The 17,229-nt window shown below is 39.6% G+C and overlaps 1 protein-coding gene and 1 pseudogene across 1 annotated transcript; both read right to left on the reverse strand.

The window, feature by feature from the left end:
- Positions 1-2,856: 2,856 nt before the first annotated feature.
- On the reverse strand, positions 2,857-5,064 carry LOC113032066 (C-C chemokine receptor type 2-like; annotated as a pseudogene).
- Positions 5,065-10,147: 5,083 nt separating this feature from the next.
- Positions 10,148-13,097, reverse strand: LOC113032824 (C-C chemokine receptor type 2-like). Its single transcript, XM_026185965.1, has 3 exons — positions 12,949-13,097; positions 11,863-11,997; positions 10,148-11,649 (listed from the first exon to the last, which is right to left on the reverse strand). Exons 1-3 carry the CDS (start codon positions 12,953-12,955, stop codon positions 10,751-10,753), a joined length of 1,041 nt encoding a protein of 346 aa, XP_026041750.1. The 5' UTR covers positions 12,956-13,097; the 3' UTR covers positions 10,148-10,750.
- Positions 13,098-17,229: the final 4,132 nt, after the last annotated feature.

The following is a 17,229-nucleotide window of genomic DNA, read 5'->3' on the forward strand; positions in this document are numbered from 1 at the left end:
ATTACTTCCCCAAAAAAGTAATCCCGTTACTTTACTGATTACTCATTTTCAAAAGTAATTAATTACTTAGTTTCTTAGTTACTTTTTAAAAACACGATTTACAACCTGAATAGGTAATAAAGCGATAGATCTTTCAGCCCAATTCTACTTTTTCTGCATAATCCTGTCATGGTCCCTGTGCCCCGCTGGTCAATCCTCTATTGGGCAATATGTTTGTGGTTTGTTTGCTCTCTCGCCCTCTCTCTCTCACTCTCTCTCTCTCTCGCCACGGCGATGCTCACTGCGGGCTCCCGCTGCTGGCCCACACACCTGCTCATCACCACACCGGCCGCTGATCCCAGCTGATTACTGCACTACTTAGATGGCGAGTCTGCACTAGTCTTCGCTGGATCGTTGAGCTATCAGTGTCAGTTAGACTTGTGTTTCGGCTAACCTTCACCTTAAGAATTTCTTATTATTATCCTGCTAACCCGACGTTTTGTGTGTAGATCGTTTTTGGAACCCGATGCGGAGAGGAGTGATTGAAGGGGGAACGTTTTGTACAGAAAGTGTGGAACACCCTTCTCCCAACCCTGTTTCCCACGGACCCTGGCGACCCGGACCCGTTTCCCCTGCACGTTGTATATAGCCACTTGGTGTATGTGTTCACTGTAAATAAACGCACTGTCCTTCGCTTAAAGGAAAACCCTGGCCTGCGCCTGAGTCTCTTTCAGAACCCCTAACAAATCCATCATACAAAATGTAATCAAATGGAAAAGTCTCTTTTTTTTAACTTGTTTTATTAGTTTTAACCTTTTAACTTTATGCATGAAGCAAAAATTTAATTATATGCAACATTCTCTGACTGGAAGAAATTTGTTTAATATTTAAACCTATTTTCTGCACATTCCAGCACATAAAATAAAATATTTTTTTGTGTTTACACTCACTCTTTCAAATAGATGCAAGTAAAACACAGCAGGAAATAAATAAAATCAAAGACTCAGCGGTCCTGTTGCTCTGTTTTCACCTGTAAAGCAGGAGTAGGGTGGGTGGAGGTTTACCCTGGTGCAGGTGTGCTGCAGCGGTCAGTGGAAGAATCCGCGAGTTTCTCTGTGAATTTCCACGCTTTAAACGCTGCACACTCATACTCTCTCCCGCACTCGATATATTATCCACAGCTGTTGTCACGAACGTCGCACTTGGTTACGTCACTGTCATGAGACATTCTCGCAAAAAACTCACGGTTTTAGTAACGCAGTAACGCAGCGTTCCTACGGGAAAGTAACGGTAATCTAATTACCGATTTTGCAATAGTAATCCCTTACTTTACTCGTTACTTGAAAAAATCAGATTACAGTAACGCGTTACTTGTGACATGTGCACTACAAGTGGGCCTTATGCTGTATCACACCTACACACATGAGACACTGGGCCCATTTTAATGGAAGATTAGATAGATAGAGAACCCCCCCCCCCCCCCCCCCCCCCCCCCCAATTCTTATTATCTTATCTTATCCTATTGCAGTGGGGGTTTTTTTTTCTCCTGTAGCTTTGCACTGTCCACTTTCTGCTGAGACACAACAAATTTCCCACGTGTGAGACTAATAAAGGTTATCTCATCTTATCTTTTGAAAATATGAAATCCCCCTTTTCTTTGATGCTTACATGGAACAAACATTGTGTTCAGATTGCTGAACTTTTTAGTCAGGTAGTTTTTGATGCAGCGTCAAAGACTTTTCCACTTTTTTGTTTGAAAGACCCATCATGTCCTTTTTCCTTTTTAAAATGTATGCAAATAATGGGCTTTTTCTTGTTTGTCCTGAAACTCACATTCCCCACGCCAAGGAGGTGGTGTAGTTTTTTCCCCATTAGCATTGATATGAAATAGAAAAAAGAGAGGCGAAAATATTTGCAAATGAAGAGTTTATTTTTTGTTCTTTCACATATACTTCTTGAATAAACTGACTGTATATTCAGTACAGCTTATCAGGAACTTCAGACCTTCATTTTACTTGAATATGTTTACAATTGATGGCATCTTTATTGTAGGTCTTTGCACCACTTATGGTGCCATGTGTTAGATCATGCTGCTGTTTTACAATAGTAAGGAATTACCTGCATAGTAAAACTAATCTGAGACATCTTCTCTCTTTTCATGACTGTGTACAGAATTTGTCATTGCAGTAACAGTGAGAAATAAAAGAATATGTTCACTGCAAATATTCTTCTCCGAATGAACAATGCACTTCATGACCTTCATCTAATGTAAGCAGAGGACCTGCTGTAACATTTATTGTCTTAACAAAGCGATAATACAAAATCAGGATAGGAGTCAACTCCACTGGCAAGTAGCGACAAATACAAGGAACCATAACATAATACAACAAAATATATCTCTCTATATATATATATATCTATATCTATATGTATATGTACACACACACACACACACACACATATAAAAGGCTGAACATTAAAAAACAGTGTGGAAGTAGGTAGAAATGTGAATAACAGTAAGACAGTGTGCACATCAAGATCTAAAATAGTTTTATGCTCTTTTGGTGTGTTTCTGCAAACATGTAAGGCTCATAAAAGATGTCTGAAGAAGTAAGCAAACTGTTAAAGGTTGCTATAAAACAGCAGGTACGGTTTATCAGACAAGCAGGTTTAATTTAACCTGAGCAGAAGAAGGAAGAGCATTAGAGTCGAAGGTGATTAAGATTCTGGGTGAGACTGCAACCCATGTTGGATACTGCATCCTGGATGAATCAAACCTGTTAAAGAAATGATTCAGTTCACTTGTCCATGGCACGGTCCGCGACAAAATACTTACAACTGCCCTCCACCTTCTACAGTTTAAAGGAGGAGGTGATTTCAGAGCCCCTGGACATAACTGAGCTCCTCCTGAATGAGCTGTCTGTCAGATCTCTGCTGTAACCAGGCATCAACTTTTTCAGCAGCTGCAAGGCTCGTCTCATAAACTTCTCTCCCACTAAAGCATATATGATAGGGTTCAGACAGCAGTGAGTGTAAGCTAAGGCTTCGGTCACTTTTATTGACAGCTTTACATTTTTGTACCAGGTTTGATCATCAGGGATTATTTCTTTGTCCAGGAGGAACTCCAGGAAAAGGGAAATGTTATACGGGGCCCAGAGTAAGAAAAATACAACCACTATACAGATGATCAGCTTGACGATGCGGTGCCTCTTTGCTGTCCTCATGCTCATCAGTGTGGGGATGATCCTGGAGTAGCAACCTACCATCACCAGCACGGGAATCACGAGACCCAGCACATTTGTGGTGAACAAATCATAACGCTCCCAGACTTTGCTCTCCTCAGGATAGTCACACTCCACTCCTTGGGATTCCTGTTCTTTTGCCTTTCTGAAGATAAAATCCGGCAGAGACACAAACAAGCTCAGCATCCAAACGAGCACGGTCAGAATGATGGAAGCCCTCTTTGTGCGATAACGTGCAACCCTGTGAGCGTGCACGATGATCATGTAGCGGTCCAGCGTCATGACAACCATGAAGAAGATGCTGCTGAAGAAGCCAATGTGGTGAGACCCGGAGATCAAACGGCACATGAAGTCTCCAAAAGTCCACTGACCAACCCTGGCATAGTGAGAGAAGAAAGGCAGCGTGAAGACGAAGAGGAGGTCAGAGAGAGCCAGGTTGAAGAGGCAGATGTCTGTCAGGTTGCACTGATTGCGGTGCTTCACCAGGACACACACCACTAGTCCGTTACCTTTGGGAGACAAAACGCAATAAGTGTACCTGTCACACTGTTACATGTTGAACAACATTCTCTCTTTCCCGTTTCATCTGTGTCTCACATACACACACCTGCATACATAGTTAAAAGTCAGCAAGTTGAAAATTCCCAGAAAAGGAGGTCTGTGCAATGTGTAGTAACAATCCATAATCTCCACAGCATACACACAAGAGGACACACCTACCTATGAAGCCCAGGATGAAAACCAAACTGTAGAGAGTGGTGAGAAACACTTTGTTAAAGTCCTTTACATCACCCATGTAGGTAGGAGTAAAGCCTGTGTCGTTCTCAGAGTTGTTGTTAGAAAGCTCATAGAAATATAGGTAATCATAGTATGTGGTGTTTTCTTCTGCAGAAAGAGAGAGAAAGATTTACTATTATTATTTTTTATATTAATTTCAGCACAGGCTACAACAAATAAGATGCAAAACAGTATATCAAAGACTTCTTTACTGCTTTAAACACATGCTACGGTTAGAGGTTAACTGGATTTATTTTTGAATGCTCATTGCATCAAAGTGTTAGGTTTGGTTTCGTAATGCCGTTTCAACCCTTATCAAGTGCAGCCTGAATTTCCAACCTATTGCTGATGACATGTTTCTGTTTTAAAGGAGGTTTTCCTTTGCTATGAGCACCACAAATAATCCATTCACGTCTGCTGGTTTGGCCCCCCAGGGAGTTGACAGTGGGGGTGATTTTGCCACCTATTGGTGCTCATTGGTACTCCGTCCTTGGGAACATTATCATTGAGCCAAAACTTTATAAAAACAGGATTTAATCTGAAAACTGGTTTTATGAGGATTCAAATTCATTACATGGTATACAGCTATAAATCTAGGACAGACTATTTCATTTACTTTGTTTATCTATCTTATTATGATTTTTCATGTAGACTTGTTTTTTGCTGTGTTTTTTGGCACATTTGAAATTTTTCTATACTATTACTGGGATTTTACAAAATTACTATTAGAATTATTCTGAAAGTAACAGATACATGGTTGGAGATAACAGCAGCTGTAAAAGTCATATTAAGGCATTGTGGCAGTGAATAACTTTTATATGTTTTCATCTACTAATAAAAAACAACAGTAAAAATAAGATCTCTAGATTAAAGATGAAATTAGAAATCATGAAGTAACTTTGACATAGTTTCAGTCACAGCATTTGGTTTTAGATCTCTGTGACAATGCGTGCAGCTTTGAACACTACACTTTATAACCCAAATAAATTCCCAAGAACTCTGTAAAAAAATGACACTTTAAATAGTCTAAATTCTGGATTACTGTTGAAAGATAATTACCTGACATTGTGATATCTCAGTGATGGCTCATCCAACCAGGTCAAGTCAAGAATTACACTTCAAGGCTCCCTTTCCCCGTTTACTGATGTGATCCCTTTAGATGTGCAGAAATGAACTAACTATCAAAAGTTCTGCAGTCCCCTATTGATGAGAACCTAAAAGGGGAAGAAAGATGTTGCTTCCTGTACGTCCCCAAATCTGATCTTTATCAGGAGTCTGCCCTAAATCTAGACTGCCAGAAAATGGTTCAAAGCACAACACAGCAAATGGTGACACAAATTCACACCTTCAGAAAATGACTGCACGTTATCTCTTAAAGTGACAGAAGGTTTATTATTATTAATATTGTTACTGATACTATTTTTTATTTGTTTTTCTTCGTGGACTCATTAATGTACACCACTGTTCAATATCATACTCTGTGCACTTACAGGAGTCTTTAGTTGCTATGCCTTACTGTGTTGGACCAAATTTTACCTGCAACAGGTGCTGCAAACATTACTTAGAGATCCAGTATGATTATGTTAGTTTAAATGAATCAACACCCTCGAGTCACTCTAACTACCAGAAATCTCGAACCACAGGCCGCGCGGGCGGTGTGGCAGCAAGTTTTCACACCAGCCTCTTAATTAACGAAAGACCAAGACAGACTTTTAATTCATTTGAAAGCCTGATGCTTAGCCTTGTCAAACTCAACCCCAACTGTCTTATTTGTTATCATCTATCGTCCAGCTGGACCTAACACAGAGTTTCTGTCTGATTTCTTGGACTTTTTTTTATCTGGTTTAGTGCTCAGCTCAGATAAAATAATTATTGTGGGTGATTTTAACATCCATGTAGATGCTAAAAATGACAGCCTCAACGTGGCATTTAATCTGTTATTAGACTCAACTGGCTTCTCTCAAAATGTAAAAGAACCCACCCACCACTTTAATCACACTCTAGATCTTATTTTAACATACGGCATAGAAACTGAACATTTAACAGTGTTTCCTGAAAACCGTCTCCTGTCTGATGATTTCCTGATAACATTTACATTTGCAATAATTGATTACACAGCAGTGGAGAGTAGATCTAATCACAATAGATGTCTTTCTGAAAATGCTGTAATTAAGTTTAAGAATATAATCCACCCACTGTTATCATCTTCAATGCCCTGTACCAACACAGAGCAGAGCAGCTATCTGAACGCTACTCCAACAGAGGTTGATTATCTTGTTAATAACTTTGCCTCCTCACTAAGTACGACCCTGGATACTGTAGCTCCTATGAAAACTAAGGCCTCAAATGAGAAGTACTTCACTCCATGACTACAAACACGTAGCCTAAAGCAGATAACTCGTACGTTGGCGAGGAAATGCTGAAGATCATCATTTAGCCTGGAGAAATAGTTTGTTGCTTTACAAGCGAGCCCTCCGCAAAGCCAGAACATCTTACTATTCATTACTGATTGAAGAAAATAAGAACAACCCCAGGTTTCTCTTCAGCTCTGTAGCCAGGCTGACAAAAAGTCAGAGCACTGTTGAGCCACCATCCCTTTAATGTTAACTAGTAATAATGTCTTGAACTTCTTCACAAATAAAAATTTAATCATTAGAGAAAAAATTACCCATAACTATCTCACAGATGTAATATTATCTACAGCTACTCTTAGTACCACTGATGTTCATTTAGACTCTTTTTCTCCAGTTGATCTTTCTGAGTTAACTTCAATAATTACTTCCTCCAAACCATCAACGTGTCTTTTAGACCCCATTCCTACAAAACCGCTCAAAGAAGTCCTGCCATTAATTAATGCTTCAATCTTAGATATGATCAACCTATCTCTAATACTCGGCTATGTACCACAGGCCTTCTAGCTGGCTGTAGTTAAACCTTTACTCAAAAAGCATCTCTAGACCCAGCTGTCTTAGCTAATTATAGGCCAATCTCCAACCTTCCTTTCATATCAAAAATCCTTGAAAGAGTAGTTGTCAAACAGCTAACAGATCATCTGCAGAGGAATGGTTTATTTGAAGAGTTTCAGTCAGGTTTCAGAGCTCATCACAGCACAGAAACAGCTTTAGTGAAGGTTACAAATGATCTTCTTATGGCCTCTGACAGTGGACTCATCTCTGTGCTTGTCCTGCTAGACCTCAGTGCAGCATTCGATACTGTTGACCATAATATCCTATTAGAGCGATTAGAACATGCTGTAGGTATTACAGGTACTGTGCTGCAGTGGTTTGTATCATATCTATCTAATAGACTCCAGTTTGTTCATGTAAATGGAGAGTCTTCTTCACACACTGAGGTTAATTATGGAGTTCCACAGGGTTCAGTGCTGGGACCAATTCTGTTTACATTATAGATGCTTCCCTTAGGCAGTATCATCAGAAGACATAGTGTACATTTTCACTGCTATGCAGATGACACTCAGCTTTATCTGTCCATGAAGCCAGATAACACACACCAATTAGTTAAACTGCAGAAATGTCTTAAAGACATAAAGACCTGGATGGCCGCTAACTTTCTGCTTCTTAATTCAGATCAAACTGAGGTTATTGTACTCGGCCCTGAAAATCTTAGACATATGGTATCTAACCAGATTGGATGGCATTACTTTGGCCTCCAGTAACACTGTGAGGAACCTTGGAGTCATTTTTGACCAGGGATGTCCTTCAACGCACATATTAAACAAATATGTAAGACTGCTGTCTTCCATTTGCGCAACATCTTTAAAGTTAGAAATATCCTGTCTCAGAGTGACGCTGAAAAACTAGTTCATGCATTTATTACTTTTAGGCTGGACTACTGTAATTCATTATTATCAGGATGTGCTAAAAACTCACTGAAAAGCCTTCAGCTAATCCAAAATGCTGCAGCAAGAGTACTGACAGGGACTAGAAAGAGAGAGCATATTTCTCCTGTTTTGGCTTCCCTTCATTGGCTTCCTTTTAAATCCAGAATTGAATTCAAAATCCTGCTCCTCACATACAAGGTCTTAAATAATCAGGCCCCATCTTATCTTAATGACATTGTAGTACCATATCACCCTATTAGACCACTTCGCTCTCGCTCTGCAGGCCTACTTGTTGTTCCTAGAGTATTTAAAAGTAGAATGGGAGGGAGAGCCTTCAGTTTTCAGGCCCCTCTTCTGTGGAACCAGCTTCCAGTTTGGATTCAGGAGACAGACACTATCTCTACTTTTAAGATTAGGCTTAAAACTTTCCTTTTTGCTAAAGCATATAGTTAGGGCTGGACCAGGTGACCCTGAATCCTCCCTTAGTTATGCTGCAATAGATGTAGGCTGTTGGGAGATTCCCATGATGCATTGAGTTTTTCCTTTCCAGTCACCTTTCTCACTCACTATGTGTGAATAGACCTCTCTGCATTGAATCTTACTTGTTTTTAATCTCTGTCTCTCTTCCACAGCATGTCTTTATCCTGTTTTCCTTCTCCCACCCCAACCGGTCGCAGCAGATGGCCCCGCCCCTCCCTGAGCCTGGTTCTGCCGGAGGTTTCTTCCTGTTAAAAGGGAGTTTTTCCTTCGCCCTGTCGCCAAAGTGCTTGTTCATAGGGGGTCATATGATTGTTTTTCTCTTCTACCTTACAATATAAAGCACCTTGAGGTGACTGTTGTTGTGATTTGGTGCTATATAAATAAAATTGAATTGAATTGAATTGAAATTCTGGTTCCATGCTGACGTGATAGCATCGTGCAGTTGCTGTAGATTTGGTGGCAGCACATTCATAAAGACAAACCTCCAGTTCAGCCACATCCCAAAGCTGGTCTGGTGGATTTAGGCTGTGGTGGCTGTGGAAGCCTTTTGAGCACATTGAGCTTGTCATGTAAATATAATAGTGTGAGGTTATTTGAACGCACACTTGGTGGGTGTTCCTGCTGGAATCAGGAATTAGAAGATTAAAACAGTCATGAAGAGTTGCATATAGTCAACAGCAATACTCAGGATGCTCGGTTGGTGCTGAGGGTCACAAACATTTCCATGAAAATATCCCCCACACCATTACACCACCAGCAGCACCATGAACTGTTGATACAAGGAAGGATCGATCCATCCTTTCATGTTGTCTATACCCAATTCTAACATCTGGCATCATGTCCCTGCCATCCAAGTATGGCAGCAGAACTCAAGAATAATATGAACTGACAGCATTTTCCAGTCTTCAGTTGTCCAAACTATGTAGTGCAAACTGCTCCCTCAGTTTCTTGATCTGTTGATAAGAATGGCATCCAGTGTGGTCTTCTTTGGCACAAATAATCACATCATGTTCATTGTAACTTTAACTGAAATCCACTTTCTTCCCTATTATGATGCTCGCTTTAAACTTCAGCAGGTTGACTAGACCATGTCTGCAGGTCTAAATGCTCTGAGTTGCTGCCATGTGATTGGCTGATTAAATATTTGTGTTCATGTGCAGTTGAACGAGCAAGTTTTTATGTGTGCAGTAAATGTATAACTTTGTTTTTGCATGGAACAGTTTAAACTTGTATTTGGGGATGCAGTGACACACTTTGGTTATTTTGGCAAAGCTGTCACTCATATTGTTTGAACCTTTTTTTTAACATACTGTATATGAACATATGAAATCCACCTTTTCTTTTATGCTTACATGGAACAAACATTATGTTCAGATTGCTGAACTATTTAGTCAGGAACTTTTGATGCAGCGAAGAAGACTTCTTCATTTTTCGTTTTGAAAGACTCATCAGAAAGATTAATTTAATTGTATGCAAATAAGGTTTTTTTCCATTAGCATTAATATGAAATAGAAAAAAAGAGAGGGGAAATGTGTACAATTGATTATGGTGCCATGTATTAGATCATGCTGCTGTTTTACGATAGTGAAGAATTACCTGCATAGTAAAACTAATCTGAGACATCTTCTCTCTTTTCATGACTGTGTACAGAATTTGTCATTGCAGTAACAGTGAGAAATAAAAGAATATGTTCACTGCAAATATTCTTCTCCGAATGAACAATGCACTTCATGACCTTCATCTAATGTAAGCGGAGGACCTGCTGTAACATTTATTGTCTTAACAAAGCGATAATACAAAATCAGGATAGGAGTCAACTCCACTGGCAAATAGCGACAAATACAAGGAACCATAACATAATACAACAAACAAAACAACTATAAAAGGCTGAACATTAGAAAACAATGTGGAAGTAGGTAGAAATGTGAATAACAGTAAGACAGTGTGCACATTTTGTACAATCGAGATCTGAAAGAGTTGTATGCTCTTTTTGGTGTGTTTCTGCAAACATGTAAGGCTCATAAAAGATGTCTGAAGAAGTAAGCAAACTGTTACAGGTTGCTATAAAACAGCAGGTACGGTTTAACAGACCAGCAAGTTTAATTTAACCTGAGCAGAAGAAGGAAGAGCATTAGAGTCGAAGGTGATTAAGATTCTGTAAATCGGCAGTGCTAACGCACAATAAAGGCACGAGAGAAGTATTGAGTACATTTACAATCTAACCGTCAGGGGAGAAAAAAAAGATTGCTGTAAATTCAAAAGGTCCAAAAGTGTAGAGACACATTTTGAAGGTGACACACAGGTGAAGAACACTGTGGTATGTGTCAAATAATGCTCCCAAATGAAGAAAACAAACATGAACATGGCACGGTCTGCAGTAATAACAGGGTGAAACATTCATGACAAAATACTTACAACTGCCCTCCACCTTCTACAGTTTAAAAGAGGAGGTGATTTCAGAGCCCCTGGACATAACTGAGCTCCTCCTGAATGAGCTGTCTGTCAGATCTCTGCTGTAACCAGGCACCAACTTTTTCAGCAGCTGCAAGGCTCGTCTCATAAACTTCTCTCCCACAAAAGCATAAATGATGGGATTCAGACAGCAGTGAGTGTAAGCTAAGGCTTCGGTCACTGTTATAGACAGCCTTATATTTTCATCCAAGACTTTATCATTGAGGATTATTTCTTTTTCCAGGAGGAACTTCAGGAAAAGGGAAATGTTATACGGAGCCCAGAGTAAGAAAAATACAACCACTATACAGATGATCAGCTTGACGATGCGGTGCCTCTTTGCTGTCCTCATGCTCATCAGTGTGGGGATGATTCTGGAGTAGCAACCTACCATCACCAGCACGGGAATCACGAGACCCAGCACATTTGTGGTGAACAGGCTGTAACGCTCCCAGACTTTGCTCTCCTCGGGATAGTCACACTCCACTCCTTGGGATTCCTGTTCTTTTGCCTTTCTGAAGATAAAATCCGGCAGAGAGACAAACAAGCTCAGCATCCAAACGAGCACGGTCAGAATGATGGAAGCCCTCTTTGTGCGATAACGTGCAACCCTGTGAGCGTGCACGATGATCATGTAGCGGTCCAGCGTCATGACAACCATGAAGAAGATGCTGCTGAAGAAGCCAATGTGGTGAGACCCGGAGATCAAACGGCACATGAAGTCTCCAAAAGTCCACTGGCCAACCCTGACATAGTGAGAGTAGAATGGCAGCATGAAGACGAAGAGGAGGTCAGAGAGAGCCAGGTTGAAGAGGCAGATGTCTGTCAGGTTGCACTGATTGCGATGCTTCACCAGGACACACACCACTAGTCCGTTACCTTTGGAAGAAAATACACAATAAGTGTAAATGTCACACTGTTACATGTTGAACAACATTCTCTCTTTCCCGTTTCATCTGTGTGTCTCACATACACACACCTGCATACATATTTTAAAGTATGCAAAATGGAAATTCCCAGAAAAGGAGGTCTGTGCAATGTGTAGTAACAATCCATAATCTCCACAGCATACACACAAGAGGACACACCTACCTATGAATCCCATGATGAAAACCAAACTGTAGAGAGTGGTGAGAAACACTTTGTTAAAGTCCTTTACATCACCCATGTAGGTAGGAGTAAAGCCTGTGTTGTTCTCAGAGTAATAATAGGATGTGGTGTTTTCTTCTGCAGAAAGAAAGAGAAAGATTTACTATTATTAGTTTTTATATTAATTTCAGCACAGGCTACGACAGTTAAGATGCAAAACAGTATATCAAAGACTTCTTTACTGCTGTAAACACATGCTACCGTTAGAGGTTAACTGGATTTATTTTCGAATGCTCATTGCATCAAAGTGTTAGGTTTGGTTTCGTAATGCCGTTTCAACCCTTATCAAGTGCAGCCTGAATTTCCAACCTATTGCTGATGACATGTTTCTGTTTTAAAGGAGGTTTTCCTTTGCTATGAGCACCACAAATAATCCATACACGTCTGCTGGTTTGGCCCCCCAGGGAGTTGACAGTGGGGGTGATTTTGCCACCTATTGGTGCTCATTGGTACTCCGTCCTTGGGAACATTATCATTGAGCCAAAACTTTATAAAAACAGGATTTAATCTGAAAACTGGTTTTATGAGGATTCAAATTCATTACATGGTATACAGCTATAAATCTAGGACAGACTATTTCATTTACTTTGTTTATCTATCTTATTATGATTTTTCATGTAGACTTGTTTTTTGCTGTGTTTTTTGGCACATTTGAAATTTTTCTATACTATTACTGGGATTTTACAAAATTACTATTAGAATTATTCTGAAAGTAACAGATACATGGTTGGAGATAACAGCAGCTGTAAAAGTCATATTAAGGCATTGTGGCAGTGAATAACTTTTATATGTTTTCATCTACTAATAAAAAACAACAGTAAAAATAAGATCTCTAGATTAAAGATGAAATTAGAAATCATGAAGTAACTTTGACATAGTTTCAGTCACAGCATTTGGTTTTAGATCTCTGTGACAATGCGTGCAGCTTTGAACACTACACTTTATAACCCAAGTAAATTTCCAAGAGCTCTGTAAAAAAATGACACTTTAAATAGTCTAAATTGTGGATTACTGTTGAAAGATAATTACCTGACATTGTGATATCTCAGTGATGGCTCATCCAACCAGGTCCAGTCAGGAATTACACTTCAAGGCTCCCTTTCCCCGTTTACTGATGTGATCCCTTTAGATGTGCAGAAATGAACTAACTATCAAAAGTTCTGCAGTCCCCTATTGATGAGAACCTAAAAGGGGAAGAAAGATGTTGCTTCCTGTACATCCCCAAATCTGATCTTTATCAGGAGTCTGCCCTAAATCTAGACTGCCAGAAAATGGTTCAAAGCACAACACAGCAAATGGTGACACAAATTCACACCTTCAGAAAATGACTGCACGTTATCTCTTAAAGTGACAGAAGGTTTATTATTATTAATATTGTTACTATTTTTATTTGTTTTTCTTCTTTGACTCATTAAGGATACTGCTCAGTATCATACATTGTGCACTTACAGGAGACTTTAGCCATTGTGCCTCACTAATACTGGTTTGGACCCACTTTTACCTTCAACAGGTGCTGCAAACATTCCTCAGAGATTTTGGTTCATGTTGATGTAATAGCATCGTGCAGTTGCTGTAGATTTGGTGGCTGCACATTTATAAAGACAAACCTCCAGCTAAGCCACATCCCAAAGCTGGTCTGTTAGATTTATGGCTGTGAAAGCTATTTGAGTACCATTGAGTGTCTTCTGCTGCTGTAGTTCATCTAGATCAATGTATATTATACATTCAGAGATGCTCTTCTATACTTTGGTTGTAACCAGTGTTGGTCAAGTTACTTGAAAAAAGTAATCAGTAACTAATTACTGATTACTTCCCCCCACTTTCTACATAATCCATCATACAAAATGTAATCAAATGGAAAAGTCTCTTTTTTTAACTTGTTTTATCAGTTTTAATCTTTTAACTTTATGCATCAAGCAAAAATGTAATTATATGCAACATTCTCTGACTTGAATAAATTAGTTTAACATTTAAACCTATTTTCTACACATTCCAGCACATAAAATAAAATATTTTTTGTGTTTACACTCACTCTTTCAAATAGATGCAAGTAAAACACAGCAGGAAATAAATAAAGTCAAAGACTCAGCGGTCCTGTTGCTCTATTTTCACCTGTAAAGCAGGACTAGGGTAGGCGGAGGTTTACCCTGGTGCAGGTGTGCCGCGGTCAGTTGAAGAATCCGCGAGTTTCTCTGTGAATTTCCCATTATGTCGTTGCGCACTTGGTGCTTGCTTGGAAGTTTAGCGGTTTTTTTCGCTGTAAAAAGAAGTTTTCTTCCCATGCACGATGGACGCTAATGTTTTTGTCACTTTTTATGGAATCAAACTCAAAGGTCAGTACTTCCACGCTTTAAACGCTGCACGCTCATATTCTCTCCCGCAATCGATATGTGATCCATTGTTGATCTGCACACAGCTGTTGTCACCAACACAGCTGACACATTCTCGCAAAAAATCACCGTTTTAGTAACGCAGTAACTAGGGGTGCAACGATACACAAAATTCACGGTTCGGTTCGGTTCGATACTTTGGTGTCACGGTTCGATAATTTTTCGATACAAAAAAAATGTTCATGCATTTTTTATTTGTCATTTATTAAAATTATAAATATATATTTTAACTCAAAAGTACAGTTTTTAAATTTAACCCTAACCCTTGTGCATGGTTTTTATTTTGACAGCGAATGCGCACCTGCGGACCACTTATGTGCAGCCCTGGTTATTTAGCTCATCATATTGCAGCCACAGAGATTCTTTTGTCCATGAAACCATAGAGCTGCACTTTCTTTTTGCCTTATAGTCTGATTTGTCATAACTTCTCCGTTTTGTGGTAAGCTTTTCTTTGGCTGTCACTTCTTCACCCTGACCTGTCTTATTTGGCTCAGCAGAACTGAAATGCTTTTACACACGCACTCACATAAGCTCAGCGATTCTCTGCGCGATCAACCTCTCACATGTTTAAGCTTGCTGCGGGAGATTTCACTTGTCATGTTTGCATAGTAAGCTACCAATTAATAAGACGATGTCAGAGGAATTGGTGCACAAATTATCATCACTCACAGATCAGTGCTGTCGCTCTCTATACACAGTTCGCACGATTGCAAAGTGAAAGCAAAAAAACAAGCGCAAATTCAAACGCGACTTCAATATGTCACATATTGACAGTGGCTCACCGATGCCAATGACATAATTACCCAGCTACATTTCTGAAAGAATGCAAAAGCATTGACATATATTTTTCCTACAATAGCCCGACGGGCAGGGAAGAGATAGATTTTGGTAGCCCGACTGAAAAAAATCGCTAGCTCCGGGACGTCGGGCTAGCGATATTGCGAGCCCTGTATCTGATTGAGGAATCACTCATCTTTGGAAAAGAGAGTTTATTACAGAGAAATGGCTCTTTCCAAAATAAAAGCTATACTATCCGCTTCTTCTGGGCTATATTCTCAGCAGCATAAGGAGAATCATGTGCTAACAGCTGTCTAAATGACTCGGCTAAAGTTAGTAGCATGCTTGTTGTATTTGTCTTTGCACTAGGATGATGTCGGCGTAAATGTGCAGTCATATTCGTTGTGTTCCCACTAGTGCTTTCAGGTTAATCTCGTTGAAATGACCTTAACGCCACAACACGGCAAATCTCCGTTAACGAGCTACCGCCGATCGCTCCGTGCATGGGGCTAGACGGCCAACACGTTAACGAGCTAACTGCGCTAACACACTAGTTCACACCAATGTAATTGAGCATTGCATGGCACATCCAACATACTGTTTTACTTTAGTCCATGACGCGCTTACCTTCAGGGTCATAAGTCACATGAAAACCAAAATAATTCCAAACGCCAGATCTGAATGAGGTTCAATTTGCCTGTTACAAGGAGAGCTTAACTTCTGTCTCGCTAGCTTGCCCTGCGCTCTTCCTTCTGACTATGCTGTCTGTGTTGAGCGCTCAGTGGATCTGCATTCGACTACTCCGCCTAGGCTGCACTGTCGAGCCTAGGCGGAGTAGTCGAATGCAGATTCACTGAGCGCCTAACACAGACAGCATCGTCAGAAGGAAAATTGATAAAATAAATTACAAATGTTGTATTGTTCGATACATATGCGTACCGAACCGAAAGCACTGTATCGAACGGTTCAATATCGATACGAATATCGTTGCACCCCTAGCAGTAACGCAGCGTTCCTACGGGAAAGTAACTGTAATCTAATTACCGTTTTTGCAATAGTAATCCCTTACTTTACTCGTTACTTGAAAAAAAGTAATCAGATTACAGTAATGCGTTACAAGTAACGCGTTACTGCCCATCTCTGGTTGTAACAAGTTTTTATTTGAGTTAATGTTGCAATCTTACCAGCTCAACGATAACTGGCTGTATATTGTTTCTTTTCTGGACCATTTTCTGTAAACACTAGAGATGGTTGCACACTTAAATATTCAAATCAGCCCCTCTGGCACAAATAATCACATCATGTTCATTGTAACTTTAACTGAAATCCACTTCCTTCCCTATTATGATGCTCGCTTTAAACTTCAGCAGGTTGACTTGACCATGTCTGCAGGTCTAAATGCTCTGAGTTGCTGCCATGTGATTGGCTGATTAAATATTTGTGTTCATGTGCAGTTGAACGGGCAAGTTTATTGATGCGTGCAGTAAATGTATAACTTTTCTTTGCATGGAATAGTTTAAACTTGTATTTGGGTGTGACACACTTTGGAGCTGTCACTCGTAATTTTTGAATCTATATTAACATACCGTACATGAAAAATATATAATCCTCAAATTATTTGAATCTTACAAAAAACGAACATTATGTTCAGATTGCTGAACTGTTTAAATTTTTATTCCTATGAGAAAGCCCTCTCCATCTTTTCTTCTGAAAGACTCATTCTTGTTTTTAAAGAAAGATTAGGTTGATTTTATGCAATGACTTCTACTGTTGCTGCTTATGCTTCAATTTAATTTACCCACAACAAGGTGTTTTCTGAGAAGTGACATTTTTGTACAAATAAGAGGCAGAAAAAAGAAAGTAAAAAATGTTATCAGGTGAAGAGTTTGTTTGTTGTTTTTTCCAAGCGTGATAAATGCATGTCAAAAAACTCACCTGCCCTCCACCTTCTATCCTTTTAAATGGTAAATGGCCTGTATGGCACCAACTTCTTCAGCAGCTGCAAGGCTCAGCAGTGAGTATAAGCTAAGGTCTCAGTTACTGTTATCGACAGCCTTACATTTTTGGACCAGGTTTCATCATTGAGGATTATTTCTCTTTCCCGAAGGAACTTCAGGAAAATGGTAAATGGCCTGTATTTGTA

The sequence above is a fragment of the Astatotilapia calliptera genome, chromosome 11 (assembly GCF_900246225.1).
Source record: "Astatotilapia calliptera chromosome 11, fAstCal1.2, whole genome shotgun sequence".
Lineage (NCBI taxonomy): Eukaryota > Metazoa > Chordata > Actinopteri > Cichliformes > Cichlidae > Astatotilapia > Astatotilapia calliptera.